Consider the following 17983-nt stretch of genomic DNA (forward strand, 5'->3'; position numbering starts at 1 on the left):
TAGTTCAAACGTTGATTTGGTCTATTCATTTTTTGTTTTTATCTTTTTCTTTTTTTTCAAAATTTTAGCATTGACACCCCACCTACTACTATAGCCCATAATTTTATATTAAAATTGTCCATTGTATATAATAAATTTTGAGTTAAAATTTTGCAAATAGGAATGAAATGATTCTTTTTTGAAAATACATGGATCAAAACCGTCGCTTTAAAAATAGAAGGATTAAGATGAACCAAAGTTGGAAGTATAGATATTAAAATGAACCTCTTAAAAATACGAAGAATATAAACTAAAGTTAAAAATACAAAGACGAAATGTATTTAAATAATTTATTTCGATAATGAATAAATATTAAGTAAAATTAAGTTCAAATAACGCTTCTATTTTCATCTTTAATTTTAAAATTACGTTTGTTTTCTTACCATTTTTTCTTGGTTTTCATCATTTTAAAAATAATTTTGAAATCAAGCAAATTGGAGACCATTTATTTTTTAGTTTTTTGAAACTTGGCTGAAATTAGATCACAAATGCTACTTGTCAGTACACAATTATAATTTTTCAAAAACAGAAAACAAAACTATTATTAAATAACTTAACTAATACTTAAAAAAGTAAGCAGAAAATAAATGATATAAAAACCACAAAAATATTATTCCTACTTTCGCAATCTTATATTAAAAAAGAATTATTTTTGACAATAATTCTACAAGAACATATTTTTCAAGTGAGAAAACAATTTTTTTATAATATAAGTTATATGACTTCCAAGCAACCTTCTAACACCTATATTTGAACTAATTTTATATAATATATTCCATTTCACTACCCAAGTCGACCAAAATTCATATTAAAAAAGAAAAAAAAATAGAGAACAATTCATAATTAAAATATTAAAAAATAAAATAAAGATTTTAAAGAAAGAAAAGCCTATGGATGGAGACCGTACGAGTACATGCTTTCCTGTAAAAAGGAAGATCATAACGTGGGCCCCACTAAATGGGGCAACTTTGACCATAAAAATAAAATTATTCCAGTTTCCTGGTTTAAAAATTTCAATTTTCTCTATTATATTTTAACATTTTTTTTAATTATATGATTTTTCGTTAACAAATTTTTGAAAGGAAATTAGTCTAGAGAAAAAAGTTTCTCATTTCTTCTTTGAAATTGATAGAAATTTCGAATTTCTTCTCTCAAGTAATTTAAATTTTGTCTAAATTTCTACCCATTCAGATTGCCGTGTAAACTTATCATTAGCTAATAAATCTTTTGTACAGTACCATACCTTATCATTAAAATACGAATAACTAAATTTAAAAAATAGTCAAACATGAGAGACTAAAACACATATTTAGAACAATGAGACAGGTGGTGATTTTAAGAGCAGTGGTTGATGGAGAATTTGTGATGTGATGATGCAAAAGATAGAGGCATGAGATATTGAGACAGTGTCCTAAAATGTGGGACCAAAGTCCCCCAATCACAGAAATATGTTCAAACAATCATTTTCAATGTACATTGTATGCCTACTTTGCCTTTGCCTTTGCCTTTGGTGAGGATGAGAGAGAAAAAGAAAAGAAGAGAGAGAAATCTCTCACACCAAATCTAAGTTAATTTTACATCAATCTAAATTGTTTTGATTTTTGTCGTTTAATTTTTGTATGAAAGTTTAAATTGAGTTGAAACGACAAGTTTCGTCGTGTTCAAATCAAGTAGAATGGTCTTGATTTGAATAAATTGAAAAGGGCAATAATAGATTAGAATGATGGGATTGTAATAACATCCAAATTAAATTTGGGTTTCAGCTTCAAATGATGAATTAAATGTTTATTTGTCTGTAACAAAAGCATGTAGAACTATTCATTTGATTAATTTTATAATAAGATAGGAGATATTGTTCACTAATATATGTTGTTTACAAAGAAATTATTGATATTATTTGTTTTTTGATGGGGATATTTGAGTCAACTTACACGTATATAAACTAACCTTACAATTAAAGTTTTAAATTTCCACATTTTCGTTGGCATTTCTATATGTCCATGGGTTTAACATCAACACAAAGGGATCCATTATATCGTAAAACAATCGACAAATTATAAGAAAATGTAAAAAAAAATCACTCAACATAATATTGATAATAAGAATTTATAACTTATTTAAAAGGGTGAGGACACCCGCGCCCACCCCAAGATCCGGACCCAAGAGACATAAGGGTTTTTGACATTACTTATTAGGCTCACCAGAACTAAAAAAAAAAAAAAGGAATGTGTGGCCATACTTTTCAAGGCAAAAGGAAAAGTAAGTAGTTGCCAGTGTAGGTATACCATATTAAGTACGTGCATCTGTAAATCTATATGTATTTCGATTCAAAGATTTTGAAGACGTCTAACATTGAGATTTTTTTCTCTCTAACTAAAAAGGACTTATGCTTAAAAAGAGTAGAGATTCAAAATCGGTAATTCCAGAACTAACCTCTTTCTGGGGTGGGAATTACTGGTGGATCCTGCACAAACAACAGCAAAGAAAAACAAACAGACAAAAAATTGAGAAATCAAAAACCAGTGAAATGATCAGCAAAAACCAACACAACAAAAAATACATCATTATATGCCAAGAAGATAATGTTTGGATGAACTCTCACAGCCTACAACCAAGCCCTACCACCATCCATCTTCCACAGTGATAGTAAAAAGAAACAAAAATATGTCAAAATATATATGATGATGAAAGAGTAAGCCATGTATATATAATGGTATGGTCTTGATTCAAGGAATTTGAGGAGGGGGTATTACCACAAGCAGCCTACTTTCAAAGATAACAGGGTTATGTGCACTATACCTGAAATTGACTCCTCATATCAACAGACATCTGAAAAAGTTCAATGATTGAAATTCAATTCCAGGTAGAGATCATCAATCTCTAGCTTTTGCCTATTCATCTACTTTTTAGGATTGGAAAATGCAGATGTCCTAACTCCACGCGTTCGTAACCTGAAAGCGGATAAGACAGCTCGAACAAATTACACGGCCTACAATTTCCATATCCCTTCAAAATTACTTTGTTATCATTGAAAAAGTTGGACCACCAACTGGGAAATTATTGGGAGTTGTCCTATGGTGATCGATCGATCTCCATTCTTGCCATGATCGTTAAGATGCCATAGTCTTAAAAAGCATCCCTCAACTTTAATTCTTGGCTACATGAAAAAAGTGACAAAGGTCACTCACTAAAAGAAGGGAGGAAAGCCAACACATCTGTTAAATAACAATTCAATGAGAATAGTTACAAACACAATAACCACACTCATTGAAATATTAGGTGTGTCATCATAGTTGAATTTAGGCAACTTTGATATGACTATCACATGATAAGTCTTAGCCTAAAGAGCCATCCCATGAGAATAGGAGCCAGTACACAATCCCTGTTTTAAACTGAAGAGTCCATTCACATTTCCATTCAGTTGGGGAGGATTGTGATGCGTGGTTTTTTTGACATTCCCCACAAATTTGAAGCCTTTCATTTGGAAGATGTCAAAGTTCATTAAACCTTATAATGGGCTATAGCTTCTGCGTCCATACAACTTGGATCTGCAGCACAAAGAATTTGTCAGAATCCAACTGTCCCAACTATACTCATATTGCTTAAGGATATCCAGTCCCATTATATACTATCAAAACAATCGCTATACTCTTCAACAATATCAATATCATTAAAGATTAATAACATGTCTTCTATTTTGAAAGCAAAATAATTATAAAAAACAATAAAATAATTATAGAAAAAAATCAAGCTCGTCTAATAGTCCACGACTCTTAAATCATCCTGCCTACGTCAGGTCCTTCCTATTTTGCATAAAAACAAAGAATGTGTCAACTTCCCCCCATCAACACATCCTTTAAGAAATTCCCAATAGACAAAGTTCTTGAAACTCATAATCCAATCATCAAGAGCAGGCATTTTAGTTACTAACCTACATTCTTGGTGCTCTTTAAGAAAGCCAATTTACAGCAATTACATAAAAATTAGAAAAAGCAACCAGTTCTCCTGTTCACAGCTTGCATTCAAGCAATCATTCTTATCAGTGTAAAAGGAGTGGCAATTAAAAAATAAACAATTCAAAGGACAAGCAGAGGAACTTACAGATAAAATTTGATGAGCATCAAGTTTTTGGACAGCAGAATGATGGCAACGACTCTTAGAGAGGGGTTACGTTTATCATGCCATCTTTATGCTGAGTTGCGGGTGGAAATAACAAATGGTAGTTGCCGAGTTCCATAACCTCCTGCTTTCCGTTGAGACCTTTATTTTAATTTCATAATCATCATTTGCCCTTTTATTTACGGCATTGGTATCGAGAAGAATTTTAAGAACCAAGGTAATAGAAGGGGAGCCAAATATTTTTAAACATTCTTTAAAATAGCCATGTCAACAAAACAACATAAATGTTGATAGCAAAATGGAGAAATTAATGGCATATATAAAGTAATACATAATCTTAGCACAATCTCCAGCAAGTTAGTCAATCGATTGTACAGTCAAATTCTAGATCTCTGAAAATTGTGATCCTGGTGAACATGGCAGGAATCTTGTGACGAGGCACACACATTTCTATAATTCTATTGAAAACTGGGAACTGATGAGCATTTGGCGTCCTTGTAGCATATCAATTAACACAAGAGCTCCCCACAGCTACTTACTATCGTCCATAAGGATGATATCGACCACTTGGAGCACTCCCTGCACCATCATATCCTCCTCCTCCTCTACTTCCATAGAAGGAGCCTCTACCACCAGAAGGGTATCCAGTGCCAATGCCCATATCATAGCTGCCTGCATACCCACCGGTATTAGGAGCACCACCACTGTTATAAGCACCATAGCTCTCATCGGGACCACCATAACCACCTCTAAAATCATAACCTCTGCTGAAGCCTGCTCCATAACGTGCAGAATACCCCATAGAGGGATCTTCCCTGTAAGCTCCAATGCCACCAGTACCATACATCCCATAACCACTAAAATCGTTTCCACCATATCCACCATAGCCAGCTCTAGCACCATATGGACCACCTGCCCTAAAAGCACCACCATACCCGCCACCTCCAAACTCCGCATATGCATCACCCCCAAAGCTACCACTGTAACTTGGCCTTGAATCATGGTATCTCTTTGAAGGGGCTGGAGGTGGATTTGCCTTTTTTGGCTCTGCCTTCTTGATCTCCACCTTTGGAACAAAGAATAATCAACCATAAATTGTTCAAATGACTTCAGCAGATGAATATATTTAATACATAATTTGCATGCTTATGCTGTACTTGTACATAAGACCAATACGGACAAAAAATCCATAGTGAAACCTACATAAACTCACTTTACAAGCAATAACCTTGTCACAGCTAACTCAACAGTTATCCTTTTTTTGATAAAAAATGTTAGTATGTATTGAATAAAAATATTAGGAGGCAGCCAAAAAGGTCGGAGGATAAGAGGGCCCCCGCCTCACAAAAAACTAATGAATAAGCTTGCATTAAACAACAGCCTACTGTAAGAGACAAATTGTTTACATGGGCTTTTCTTCTGAAAAATATTCCAGAATAATTTTCAAAAATTTGATCCAATAAATTTTTATTTTTTAGTTTAAAATGTTCTAATTTTAGAGTCTACAAATAGGAAAATATAATCGAACAAGAAGCATTGCTTCAGAAAACAAGATATCAATGTCATTTGCTACCAATTCACTTTTACACTCCCTTAATAATGCTTTACAAAAACAGTTTTCAAATTAGATTTCTAGATTAAAACTTGTTCAGCCTTTACTCTAGATGAACCTCGAGAAACTCTCACAAGAAATTAATCCACGGGTGAAAATAAGTTCAAAAAGAGAAAATCTAGAGGCCATCATTAGTATAGTTCTCCAGTGCTCTATATAGGTCCTAAATTGAGATGCTTGTGCCTTGGGTAGTTACTGAAATAAAAACATGGCTTCAACGGAGGTTATGGAACAGCATAACTTGGCCTTTGGTTCAGTATAATGAATTCAAGTAAATGTAGATTATAAAAGAAATTATAAGTAAAGGACTGGTTCAAAGTGGCAACTAATAAGACATACTAGCTACTTGGACAGTCAATGGCAATTTTGGACTTTTTCAATCAGATCTTTCTTCACACTATCATATTGGTCAAACAAATTTCATATTCCAAATCCAAGAAATTGGTCAAAGAAATATAAATACTTAAGTCATGCGACCAGAAGAATAGGAAACATTCGTTTATTGCTCAAACAGAACTGACAAAAAATGATGATTACTAAAAAAATCCACAAGAGGGACCTAGAGAGTTGGTAAATATGTTCTACAAAACATAGAAAGTGGAAATGTTAGATTAGTTCAGACAGGATAGAACTCTGCTAACCTGACTGCCTGCCATGTCAAGTCTGTTACCATTTGCCAAGAGATCGTCAACTGCTTGCTCTGTCTCAAATGTAATAAAACCAAACCCACGAGACCGACTAGTGGAGTGGTCGCGCATAATCTGGTGTTCCTTAACCTCACCATATTGCGAAAAGAAATCCCTGAACTCATCTGCTTGACACTTAACAGTGAGTATGCTACAACTAATATTATCATCTAATTAAGCATTCGTGAAATAAAATAGTAAGTTACCCTCATCTACAGATGTAGGAATTCCACCAACAAAAATCTTCTTGGTCTTGAAGTCTCTAGAGCTGGAAGACCCTTTGGGTATTGTTCGTTTGATTTCCACCTAAAAATAACAAAATTCTAAAGTTTGAGCTCAAAACATTCGAAATCTAGTGTCTAACTAAAAAGCAACACACAGTTCAGGCCTACTTGTTTCCCATTAATAACATGTGTCTCCTCAATGACTTTATCTACCACAGAGTGATCAGCATAAGTCACAAACCCGAAACCGCGGGGATGTCCAGTCTTCCGGTCCTTCATTATAACAGAGTCCGTAATTGCTCCATATTCACCAAAATGTTTAACAAATTGCGCTGCAGAATCAACGAAAATCACAACAATTACAAAAACAACGACAGAAAGATAACACATTAGGAAATATACAATACAACCGCTAAAAAAACTAACCAGAAGTAGTCTCCCGCGGTAACCCTCCAACAAATATTTTCCTGCAACAGCACCCAAAAAGCAAGAAAAGGGATCAAGAAACATAAAAGTAAACAAAATTCGTTTCTAGAAAACCCCACTCCATCCCCACCCAATTCCACACCACCACCACCACCAACAACAACAACCCAGTCCCAGTTTCGAGAGATTCGCTGGGTCTTCGTTCTAAACACTTGAACTTTCGAGCTCCCCAGAGAAAGTAGAGAAAGAAGGTTAGATTAACTGACCCAGCACTCGCTCCGTCGCCATGAGGGGGTCCGTCATCTTTATGGGTGATGGGTTTGGGGTCCTGATGATCCCCATTAGTGGAAGCGTCGTTTGGTTTGGAATCCATGGACAGTGGAGCGAGGGAAGAAGAAGAAGAGAAAGTGAAGGGAAGGAATTAGGAAAATGGCTAAGCCCTAGAGGACATGAGTTGAATGAAGTTGAAAAAGGGCGCCCGTTCCTCCTTAAACCCTAGAATTTGGATTTCGCAATTTCTCGCCAGATTGTTCATTGGACCACTGCCATTAAATATCTTGGATTTTTCGATCCCCTGCGGCTCGGCCTATTTTAACCGCCTGGAACTCCCTTTTTCTAATCATAATCAAAGGCATGGAAAACTCCATCCAAATGGTTTAATTATCATTTCCTTCACTTCTTTTTTTCTTTTTTGATATTACAAAATTTGAAACTTTTTTCAAAAATATCTGAGAGATCAAACCTATTAAAGGAATGATGCTTACAGTTTTTTTGGTAGGTAGGAGCGAATATTCAAACTTACAAATCTTTTATCTTTTAGTTGGAGATATATGTCAATCATCACCGAATCATGCATCTGTAATTGTTCTTAAGAGACGATATACGCAACACCTCACATGTAGATCGTCTCTTCGTACCTGAACTCTAATAAAAAAAAATCGTCTCTTCATACATGACTTACTTTTTTTAAATACTTGACATGTCGTCTCTTCCATACACCGATTTTTAAAAAGAGATATGCCATGTGTCAAATATTAATTTGTTAAAAAAAAACTGGTGCATGAGTATTTTTAAAGAATACCACCACATAAATGGGTCTTTTCTTAAATAAAACAACAATTTCACCTGCATTATTTTTTAAACTAGTTTGCTATCTGAAATATTTTTCAAATAAGTTTTGAATTTCGTAACATTAAAAAGACCGGGTTTCGTCGGATCTTTTTAATATTGTAAAAAACAATTATTTAAATATAATTATTTCGAAATTAATCTTTAGTATATTTTTTTAGAATATTATAGTTTTAATTCAGATTAAGGAAATATTATTTTCATAAATGAATACACCCAAGATTCACTAAAATCACTTGATTTAGTGTCAAAGCGAGTATATGTCAGCGGTTATAATTTACATATATCTCAAATCAAGAAGTTGTGACTTCGATTTGCACCACACATGTTGTACTAAAAAAAATTCACTTGATTTAGTGAATACGAAAAATGAGGAATTGATACTAGGCAACATACTAACATATCCTAATTTTTTTTGTTCTCAATTTTTTTAAAGTTTTATTTTAGCCTCTCTCATCACAGAATTAAGATTGTTTACTTAATATATATATATATATATATATATATATATATATATATATATATAATTTTTTTTTTCCAAATAATAGATCTTACGAATTTTTAAGGCATCAACAAATGTGCTAAAATGATTCAAGTCGACGACATTACTGTAACGAGTGTACCTTGACTTGTGTGGTTGCTTAAACAATATAATATTTTTATTGTCACGTGAAGTTATGTGAGACGATATTTCTTATAAAGTAAAGGTGCATTGTTATCTTTAAGTGGCAATACTTCGACTAAACATAAATTGAGAATAAAAATATGTTTTCTTTGATATATTTTTTTTCTAATTGGCAAATTAGAGACGATACAATAATAATTGAAATTTTTGTTGGAAGATTATTTCTCTATTTTATTTTAAATAAAAACAATTAGACTAAAATATGTTATTTAGGTTGCTTTCTTTTTCTCTTTTGAAACATTATTTAGGTTGCTTTTCAGAAGGAAAAAAAGACATTTTGTTATTTAAATAAAAAAATAAAAAGTTTACCTAGAATTATCAAAATTCCATTAAACAGAGAAAAATTTAAACGCATTGCACTCTTACATTGATATAAATAAGAAGTAAATAAAAACAGAACATTAAAAGAGATTCGAACACTTTTTAGTATTCAAAGTATAACAGAAAGATAATAATATTCATATAGCTTTTTTTTTTCGGAAATTAGACATACTAATACAACCAATGTTAAAGTTTATGTTCATATTATTGAGTATTTGTTTAATAGGGATGCAATTACAACAATGAAAATGTCTTGACCAGAGTAATTAAAATTATTTCATTAATTAAGAAAAAAAATACACTTTTTAGTCGGTTTGAATTTTACGTCTATTTAGTTAATGAGGTTTTAATGGTTAAATTACTATTGTATTTCACTGACTTGTGACCACTTTTCCCTTCCTTAACGAAAGGACCCAACCTTTTGTTCCACATATCTAGAGTCGTTACCCTTAAACGACGACAACGGTGATGAAATACAGTAACTTTGATGAGGAGGGGGGACGACAATGAGGGCCAACAACAAGAGAGGCAGCAATGAGTTAGCTTGAAGAAGGGAGATGGAGAAAGGAGAAAGATGACTACTTCAAAGTCCAATCATCACCGAATAATATTAAATTAAGCAATTTAACAACTGCATCATATTTTTATTAGTCAACTAATAATCAAATGATTTTAAGAACCACAATCATTTTCAAAATCTCATGGACTATAGTGTCCCCTTTCGAACCATTTCCAATTAAACACTAAACTCTCAAATCTTGAGTGACCAATAAAATCGTAACTTTCATATTGGAATTGAGATATTTCATGCTAGGGTTTGCAATTGAAATACATTTTCCTTATAAACATAGGAGAATTAATTTTGCTTCTTGAAAAGAATGTATATAAGTGAAGCATTTACCCCTGTTTGGAACCTCCGATCTAGAGGGAATTCAAAATCTTAACGGATTTTGAAATCATTTCTCGTGTTTGGATAAATAAAGAAAAAAGAATTTGAAATCCTAAATGATTTCGAATTCTGTTTTTAGTTTAAATAATTTCCGTTCGAAATAGGTTCCATTTGTGAGGATTTTAAATTTGAAGGTAACAAATTCCAATTTTGTCCTACTTTGGTGAAAAAAACTTATCACTCTAACCTCCTTCAATCTTTGTATCCCTATACACTTGTTGTTCCTTATATTTCAATATTGTTTAGATTCTTTATATGTTTATGTTTTTTTTTGGTATATTTTTCTTCTTTTTTACTTTTGCTTTTATTTTTTTTAGTGCATATCATAAAATAACTATGATAAAAATAAAAAAGAAACAAATTGTTGCGAATAAATTGAAATAATTTGATTTTAAGAATTTTTTTAGTATTTGAATAAAGAAAATTTGCAAGTCTTTTTTTTGTTTAGTTTTTAAAATAAATGTGACATTGACAAGTTTTAATTTTTGTTAGGTCGATTTGATTAAAGTATTTATGTTTTTCATGGTTGAAATTACTAGTTTATATTAAAATATTATATAAAATATTAAGTACATAATAGTAAAATGTTATACATTGTTTTCATTTCTCATGTACACCAAACAATAAATTTTAATTTTAATAATTTACCATCATTTTGGTTCCAAATACAATTAAGAATTTGAAATCATTATGTTCTACAAATTCCAGATGCTAAACGAAGCATATTCAATAAACACTTTAGAGGGAGGAGAAAATACTAAATTTAAAAGAGGTTGCCGTGCTTTTCATTTATTTTAAGAAATTTTCAAATTATTTTTTATTATTGAAAATTTTAAAAGTAATTTCAATTAGTAAAAAGCTCGAATGGTTGGGTGGACCGAGATAACTGGTCATGATTTACGAGAACTAAAAGAGGTTATCTTAAAAACAACCACCAAACAAATGAAAATAGAATTCAAATCTTCCACTTCAAATTTAAATCGACACAAAATACAACAATCAACATTCTCTTTCATCATTAAACATATTAACTTTACAAATTTGTAACCAAATGTTCTAAATGTTACAAAGCTATTTTTCCATAAAGAATTCAGTGATTCTAAGAACAATACAATCATCCTCTACCATGATCCTAAAATCTGACTTATCACTAGAAAATTGAATAAAGGAGTTGGAAAAGATTGCAAATCTCATAACTTTAATCCAATGCCAAAAATCTGGGACTTACATGTTCAAACTTGAACCTCCCCGGGAATGTTGAGAATGCGTGTCAAATTGGATGAGTTAAGTTCGGTAGCAGACACAAAGCTAGAATGTATTTTGCACATTGAATCTTCGCCTTCCCTCACGCTTGTAATATGGAGTCTCATCAATTGTTTGCCTCACGTAGTCTACAAATGGTTGTGGCATTCGAGGAGATTGTTCGTTTGAGATACCGGGGCTGCTGCGATCAGGCGTGACGGGTGCTGTAACAGTTGGAGTACGAGTAATGGCAGGCTGAAAGGACTGAGTTCTGTTAGGGTTGTCCATGAAACACATGAACAAAGTAATAGTTAACATCAGCAAGGACAGAGCGCCAAGTACTATAGCCCAAATGGTAACGTTGGAGGTGGGTCCTGATGCGTCTCCTTCTCCGGGTTCATAGCAGACATCAATTTCTGTTCTCTGGCCTGCAAGCATACACCACCACCACCAATATGCATCTCAATTTTGTGATGTTAGTGATCCAACTCCCTATCATCCCCCATCCAAAAAAACAGAAAAAGAAAAAAATGATGAAGGGATCTTTTAAGTAATAGAGTAAAAATAGTTTACCGTTAGCGGCTAATGTGATAAGAATTTTATCTTTGAATCTCTTCGTTCCCATTGCTTTTACCTGCGTAGAGATATGATAAAAAGTTTGTCAAATTAATTGGATTATGAGTAAATATTAAATACAGCAGGACTTACTTCATACTCTGTCCGCCCACCAATGCCAGATTCTTCTTTAGAAATGGGACCAGCAACGACCAAATCCTGTTCATGCCAGTGAAGATCGACGTCTACGAAAGCAAATAGCATCAGCACCATTCAGTTTAAGATACACAAAGGATATCTTCATTAAGTAATACCAAGTGAAGAATGCAGTGTGCGCAACGTTAAATCACTAATCAACTAAAAAACTTAAGCTAATGGGTTATGATAAATTTATCCTTTTAATACCTTAACAGCAAGTCATAGGATCACGGAAAGGCAACGGGTACACTAGAAGCTTATAATAGTTGTAAAATATAGATTTTTCTTAATTACGACACAGCATGTAACAGCCAAAACCTGTTGTTTTCCAAGAAAATCCTGAGCAACCTTTCCAATTACTAATGTTGGAGTTGGATGTACCATGAAGAATATTCGGCAGCCCCAAAAATGGTCTAGTATATCGAAAGGATAAAACTCGAGAAGGAAAAAGGGGGAAGAAGAAAGTGTTCACCAATTTTATTGAACCATTGAGACATAATTATTATCTTTCAATAAACAGGATTCTCCAAAACTTTATTGAACCATATTAGAAATTCTCTCAAGTTATAGGAAGTTCTATTATATATTTTGGCAGACCTAATATATTACAAATTGTTTATTACAGCATATTAACATAAAGTAGTTAGCTTACCTGTATTTCCCAAGATGGTTATAACAGTCTTGTTTGAGTCTGGAGTCAGATTCAACTGCGTTGCACTCTGGAATTTGAAAATAGTCAAAATTTGATAAAATCATACCAGAAATTTTCTTAGAATACAAACTAATTTTACTAAGAGAGTAAAGATTTAAAGAGTTGGACCAAACTTTGTTTAACTCTAGGAAATGTTAAATTTTTTTGAGGAAAAAAGAGAGTTTAAGAAATTCCTTCATGGAGATAACGAAAGGTTTTAACACGCTAAACTTGACAAAAATCATTGAAATATTATTCAAATCATCCAATTCTTGGATAGAATGAAAAGAACATTTAATGATTAACTTCTTATGTTGATGAATGCAACTCATACTTATGAGCTTCTTATGGACATCAACTTCTGTTTGGAAGTAGCGTTTGGATACATTATTCCAATTTCAATTTCCTGCAGGTGTTTATTAATGAATTACCTTGCCCATCTCCATGACTGAAAAGCCCCCTATAAAAAGTGCAGAAGCAGATCCAGAAATTTGTCTAGCTTCTCGAGATGAAGCATAGATAGAAACAGTTATATCTGGTCTCATGGCCTTTGACTTGGGCGCTAAACGAGCCAAGTGCTCCGGTGAGTAAGGGAAAAAGAGACAATATGAATTGTTATAGTCAAGATCCAACCATGGCTTTGCATACCTTTAATCCATAAAAAAATGTATGAATTATCAATTGCTCAGTTCAAGAATACGGGAAAGGAAGGAAGAAAAGAATTGGATCACAACATACCCAACAAAGAGAGGGTCTACTCTACAGTCGTGCAGGACTCTCTTATCATTTAGAAGAGTTCCAGATTTGCTGCTGAAATAAAATGAAACACATCAGAAGAAAACAAAACAAAAGTTTCACCGAAAAGACTCCTAAATCCCTAAGCCTTAAACCCTAATTAATAATCAATTCAAGTAAATTAACAAATTTGCTGCGTAGGTAACAAGAAAATATGTAATTAATTAATTATAGCCGGATCAGAAAATATTATAAAATAAATAAATAAATAAGTCCCACTAGTTTTCTTTAGCCATTACTTATGAAAAACTAATATTTTCAATGATTTTTAAGTTTAGGGTTAAAAAATCCCTTTTAGTTGGAGAAATTGGCTGGTACAATGTGGCTGACGGTTTTACACCAATGGATTGATGGTGAAATATAAATTTTAGTTTCTCTACCCCATATCCAAGGGTTTAAGAGGGGTAGGGTAGTCACAATGGGCGGTCATATTGAATAATTTTATCTGTATAAGGGAAGGGACTAAATAGAACCTTTCTTGGAGACTTCAGAACTTGAAAGGAAAATTCAACCAAAAAAAATTTATTATCCAACTCGTTGGTTAGGGAATTTAAACACTGAATTCCATCCTCACAAAAAACTTCAACATGGAAGTGTCATTACATAAGGTAAAGCTACTGTCTATCATTCAATTTTAACCAAAAAAAATTATTTCACTACTGATCAAAGATAATTTCCGAAATTCCGTACGATAACCTTTATGAAATCTAATACTCTATATTCACATGCACAAAATCTACAAACCTGAAATTCACAGAGAAGTTATATCCTTTTCCTGGGAAAGGAACATTTGTCAGAATTTCAACTGGAGCAACCACGGACAAAGTGTACCCAGTCTGTACTGTCACAGTTGTCCGCAAGGTCAAATTTGAACCTTCAAATAGTACTGTCGCATGGAACGGGTTATGGATTATTTTACAGTTGATAAGCATAAAGTAAAACCAGATAAGAATATGAGTTCTTTAAAAGTACAGTAACAAAGCTAACAATGAAGACATCATTTGGTACCTTCTGTTGAACCTGGACCAACTGCTTCAGCTATTCCAGCTAGCATGTCCACAGATAAAACACTTTCATTGGTTGTAGTCCACCGGCCAGAAATTTGATCATTGAAACCTACACATTATTTATGGTAGAATCCTTAAAATAAATTCTTATGCTTGAGTATTTAAACTTTCACCCCCCACCCCCACCCCCACAAGAAAAAAAAAAGCCCTGCATTATCTCCGAATTATGGAGGTGCGTATGTGAAAATTATTTCTCAAGGAGATTAATCATGACATCACAAAAACAAAAAAATAAAAAAGAATAAATAAATATATGTCTTGATATGAGCATTTTCCGGTGAAATTTAGACTTGTAGTTTATCCAGAAGAAACTCTGAAAGTGATAGTTCTCAATTCAATTCCTAGATACTAACCTTTAATACTGAAGTTGAGATGACTACCGACATGGATTACTGGGTCGTGAGGATATATTAGCGCACCAACTGAAATCTGGAGGAGACAATGGGATTTAGGGAATCATAGAGAAATCAAGGCAAGATATAACTTGCATAAAAGGCTAGCACTTGTATATCTTGATGAGTACTCTCTCTCTCTCTCTCTCTATTTTTTTTTTCCTTTTTAGAAAAAGGGAACAATACTTTTCATGGATGACATGAAAAGTACAAACTCCTATTCAGAGATGCAAAAAACGGCCCAAAAACCCAAAAAAGATACACTGAAAAACACTGCCCACACTAAGCAAACCTGAAAATTAAACAACTACCAACTTCAAAGACTAGGTGTCCATGAAGGTGTCTTACGAGAGAGTGTAAGAGGGTTCTACCTGCTGATTTGTGTCCTAACACTACCAATTACAAAGTATCTCAAGCAAGGAGAAAACAACGAGCATGTGAAACACATTGCCTTTTAGGTAATATTTTTCTGCCAAAAACTTTAACTCTCTCTCTCTCTCTCTTGCTCTTTCTGTCTAAAAAAGATATACTCACTCCTAAAAGTAGAATGCAAATAAATATTTCACAGATTTAAAATAAGTAGACCAAGGTACAACCATACCAATATATAGTCCGACTTTTCTGGATTCTTGTCAATCGATACTTGGACAAGAGCTGTACCATGTTGCTCTGCCTTCAACATCAGAAGAAGAAGTCACAACAGAGCTACATCTAAATAAGGGTAACGTGAAAATTCAATCAAATGGTCAAACATACAGATACTGCATACTATTCTGTGAGTTGCACGTGCTTTAGAATTCTTTCAATAGAAGACTACATTTTTTTTATAGGAGATAAAATTTATTTGTATGTTGAAATAACAACAGACGAAGAAGATGAGAATGCTCAAGCAGAAAAGTAATACAGAAAAAGTTATCAGACAAAAAAAAAAACTACTGAAAGTATAATCACTTAGAAGAATATATATATATATATATATATATTTTGATATCCGTGAGTGTCCGGGCCAGCTTATGCTCACCTCGACTAATCTCACAGGGCAACCGTCTGACCTTACAACATTTGGTGCTGGGAAACACATAGGAATTACTAATTCCTAAGGTAGGTGGCCATCATGGGATTATGCTGAAGTAATTCCAAAGTCTTAGAATTACACTTTTTGGCCTACAAAAAGCAAAGAACATAATTTTGTCCCAAATTGCTCAATTTTATTGCAGTCTACAAATATCAATTTGTTCATTTTAACCCAAATATGCAACTAAGTGCTGCAATTGCGCAATTCCAGAATCCCATTATCTTCTAGTGAATATTCTTCCAAAAATATACCTAGTTAAGTAAAGAATGAACATCCTTTGACAAGAACCAAAGAACATCAAAATAACATAGCAGCTTTAACCACAAGTTAAGAGCAAAATCACACGGCTGAGAAAAAGATGGTCAACTGATTCATCCACCTCACAATACAGCAAAGAAAACACCATAATGGTGAAAGAGCAATTAGCTTTGTTTCTGCATCAAATCACAAGTACTTGCTTTTTTTCAAAATTAAAGTCCAAAAGGTTGTCAAAGGGATGGCTCTAAAAAACAGGAAGATTTTCATGAATAATTGGATCCTTAAGTTTTTCATCAACAAATTGGGAGAGATGTGCATCATGAATAAGAAGCATAAAAGAACAGAATACATAGATGATGTAGTTAGTTGCTAGTTGTTCGGCCTTTTAAGTTAGTTGGGCCTTTATAAGTCTTCTTTAGTCTCTTCCATAGTTACTATACGGTAACTTGGCTTATGTTCAGTTTTAAAGAGTCCAGCAACCTCTATAAATAGGGGCTGGTTTCCTTAATAAAGGATCATTACAATTTCCTCCAAGAAACTCTCTTACTTGTGTACATCAATAGATCTAAAGGTCTTTGAGGTTTCTTCTAACAGACAAATTCAGAGAGTCAGGATGAGAATATGAAACCTTTGTTATCCAAGAAAATTAAATAAGAACTTGACCAAGGCTTAACTAGCGCTTCCGCGTAATAACTCTACCAAAGGCGGGATAGCTTCCAGACAATCAATAGGATTTTCTTCATCCTCCCTTCCCGAAAGTGAAAGGAAGAACGTGAAATTCTTTTTCCTTTCTTCCACATGGACCAGGAGATTGGATCTGATTGCAAAAGAGGGGAAATCGGTCACATTAAAATTACCTTATGGGGAAGTCTACTAAGGTAAAAATATTACTAGAATTTTCCATTGATATCCTTTCAGGATTAGTCGGGTCTAAAGAGACGATAAAGCCGATCAAATTGATTCCAAACTAAGCCAGAACAAACCAACCAAATGTCCTCCTGGAGTCAAATTCTATAACTTTTGCTAAGGAGACTTAAACACAGAAAATAAAAAGACTGCCAGACAAGGCTTGTACAACTTTAGAACCCATATTGGTGTTCAAAACATCATATTTACTTTTAATAAAAGTGTTAATCACCATTGAATCTTAAAGCTTAAGCCTATGGGTTACAGTAAATTTAATCATTTATTCATATCCCAACACTTCCCCGTACACTTGTCTTGGAAATTTTGCACAAGACCCACAAGGGGTTATCGATATTAATTGGAGAGGAAATGATATTACTGGGTGTTAGAATTTCCAATATTTGTAAATATTTGTGTGTAAATATATATATATATTTTTTTGATGAGAAACACATATTTCATTGATGGCATGAAATATACAAAAAGAAAAAAAGGAGTTACAAAAGAGCCCTTAAATTCCTCAAAAGGTCATTTAGACTATGGCTAGAGACAGATGGAAAGTAGCTTTTACACCAGCTAAGAGTTGTAACCAAAACCCCATTATAAAAGTTGTCA

At 33.2% G+C, this 17983-nt stretch overlaps 2 protein-coding genes and 1 long non-coding RNA gene across 6 annotated transcripts in view; all 3 read right to left on the reverse strand.

The window, feature by feature from the left end:
• Positions 1–2106: 2106 nt before the first annotated feature.
• LOC111019933 (uncharacterized) lies at positions 2107–4131 on the reverse strand. Its single transcript, XR_015792797.1, has 2 exons — positions 2839–4131; positions 2107–2503 (listed from the first exon to the last, which is right to left on the reverse strand). It is a non-coding gene; the product is annotated as an uncharacterized LOC111019933 (long non-coding RNA).
• A 245-nt stretch (positions 4132–4376) lies between these two features.
• On the reverse strand, positions 4377–7643 carry LOC148209502 (RNA-binding (RRM/RBD/RNP motifs) family protein). Its single transcript, XM_088127455.1, has 6 exons — positions 7373–7643; positions 7107–7147; positions 6849–7012; positions 6663–6762; positions 6412–6581; positions 4377–5224 (listed from the first exon to the last, which is right to left on the reverse strand). Exons 1-6 carry the CDS (start codon positions 7477–7479, stop codon positions 4697–4699), a joined length of 1110 nt encoding a protein of 369 aa, XP_087983581.1. The 5' UTR covers positions 7480–7643; the 3' UTR covers positions 4377–4696.
• A 3537-nt stretch (positions 7644–11180) lies between these two features.
• EMB3012 (embryo defective 3012) overlaps positions 11181–17983 on the reverse strand; it is a 69490-nt gene continuing 62687 nt past the window's right edge. For 2 of the 4 annotated variants that reach the window (XM_022296452.2, XM_088127453.1), the window contains 10 exons: positions 15731–15802; positions 15091–15166; positions 14679–14786; positions 14415–14556; positions 13614–13685; positions 13307–13523; positions 12837–12903; positions 12140–12231; positions 12005–12065; positions 11181–11859 (listed from right to left, as the gene is read on the reverse strand). In XM_022296452.2, coding sequence (XP_022152144.2) covers positions 11498–11859; positions 12005–12065; positions 12140–12231; positions 12837–12903; positions 13307–13523; positions 13614–13685; positions 14415–14556; positions 14679–14786; positions 15091–15166; positions 15731–15802 — 1269 coding nt within the window. In that variant the 3' untranslated portion in view covers positions 11181–11497. Of the gene's footprint in view, positions 11860–12004; positions 12066–12139; positions 12232–12836; positions 12904–13306; positions 13524–13613; positions 13686–14414; positions 14557–14678; positions 14787–15090; positions 15167–15730; positions 15803–17983 lie in introns of those variants that run through there. The other 2 variants (XM_022296451.2, XM_088127454.1) reach the window with 2 other exon arrangements.

Source organism: Momordica charantia, assembly GCF_013281855.1.
Source record: "Momordica charantia cultivar OHB3-1 chromosome 8 unlocalized genomic scaffold, Mcharantia_2.0 BLBB01000008.1, whole genome shotgun sequence".
NCBI classification, from domain to species: Eukaryota; Viridiplantae; Streptophyta; class Magnoliopsida; order Cucurbitales; family Cucurbitaceae; genus Momordica; species Momordica charantia.

Bases quoted from the DNA above. Each gene is read 5' to 3' on its own strand.
- LOC148209502 (XM_088127455.1), bottom strand. From the start codon at position 7,479: ATGGATTCCAAACCAAACGACGCTTCCACTAATGGGGATCATCAGGAC. The intron at 7,013-7,106 runs GTTAGTTTTTTT...TTGATTCTGCAG, and splicing joins ACCGCGGGAGACTACTTCTG to CGCAATTTGTTAAACATTTT. The intron at 5,225-6,411 runs GTTAGCAGAGTT...TTTGTTCCAAAG, and splicing joins TTGACATGGCAGGCAGTCAG to GTGGAGATCAAGAAGGCAGA.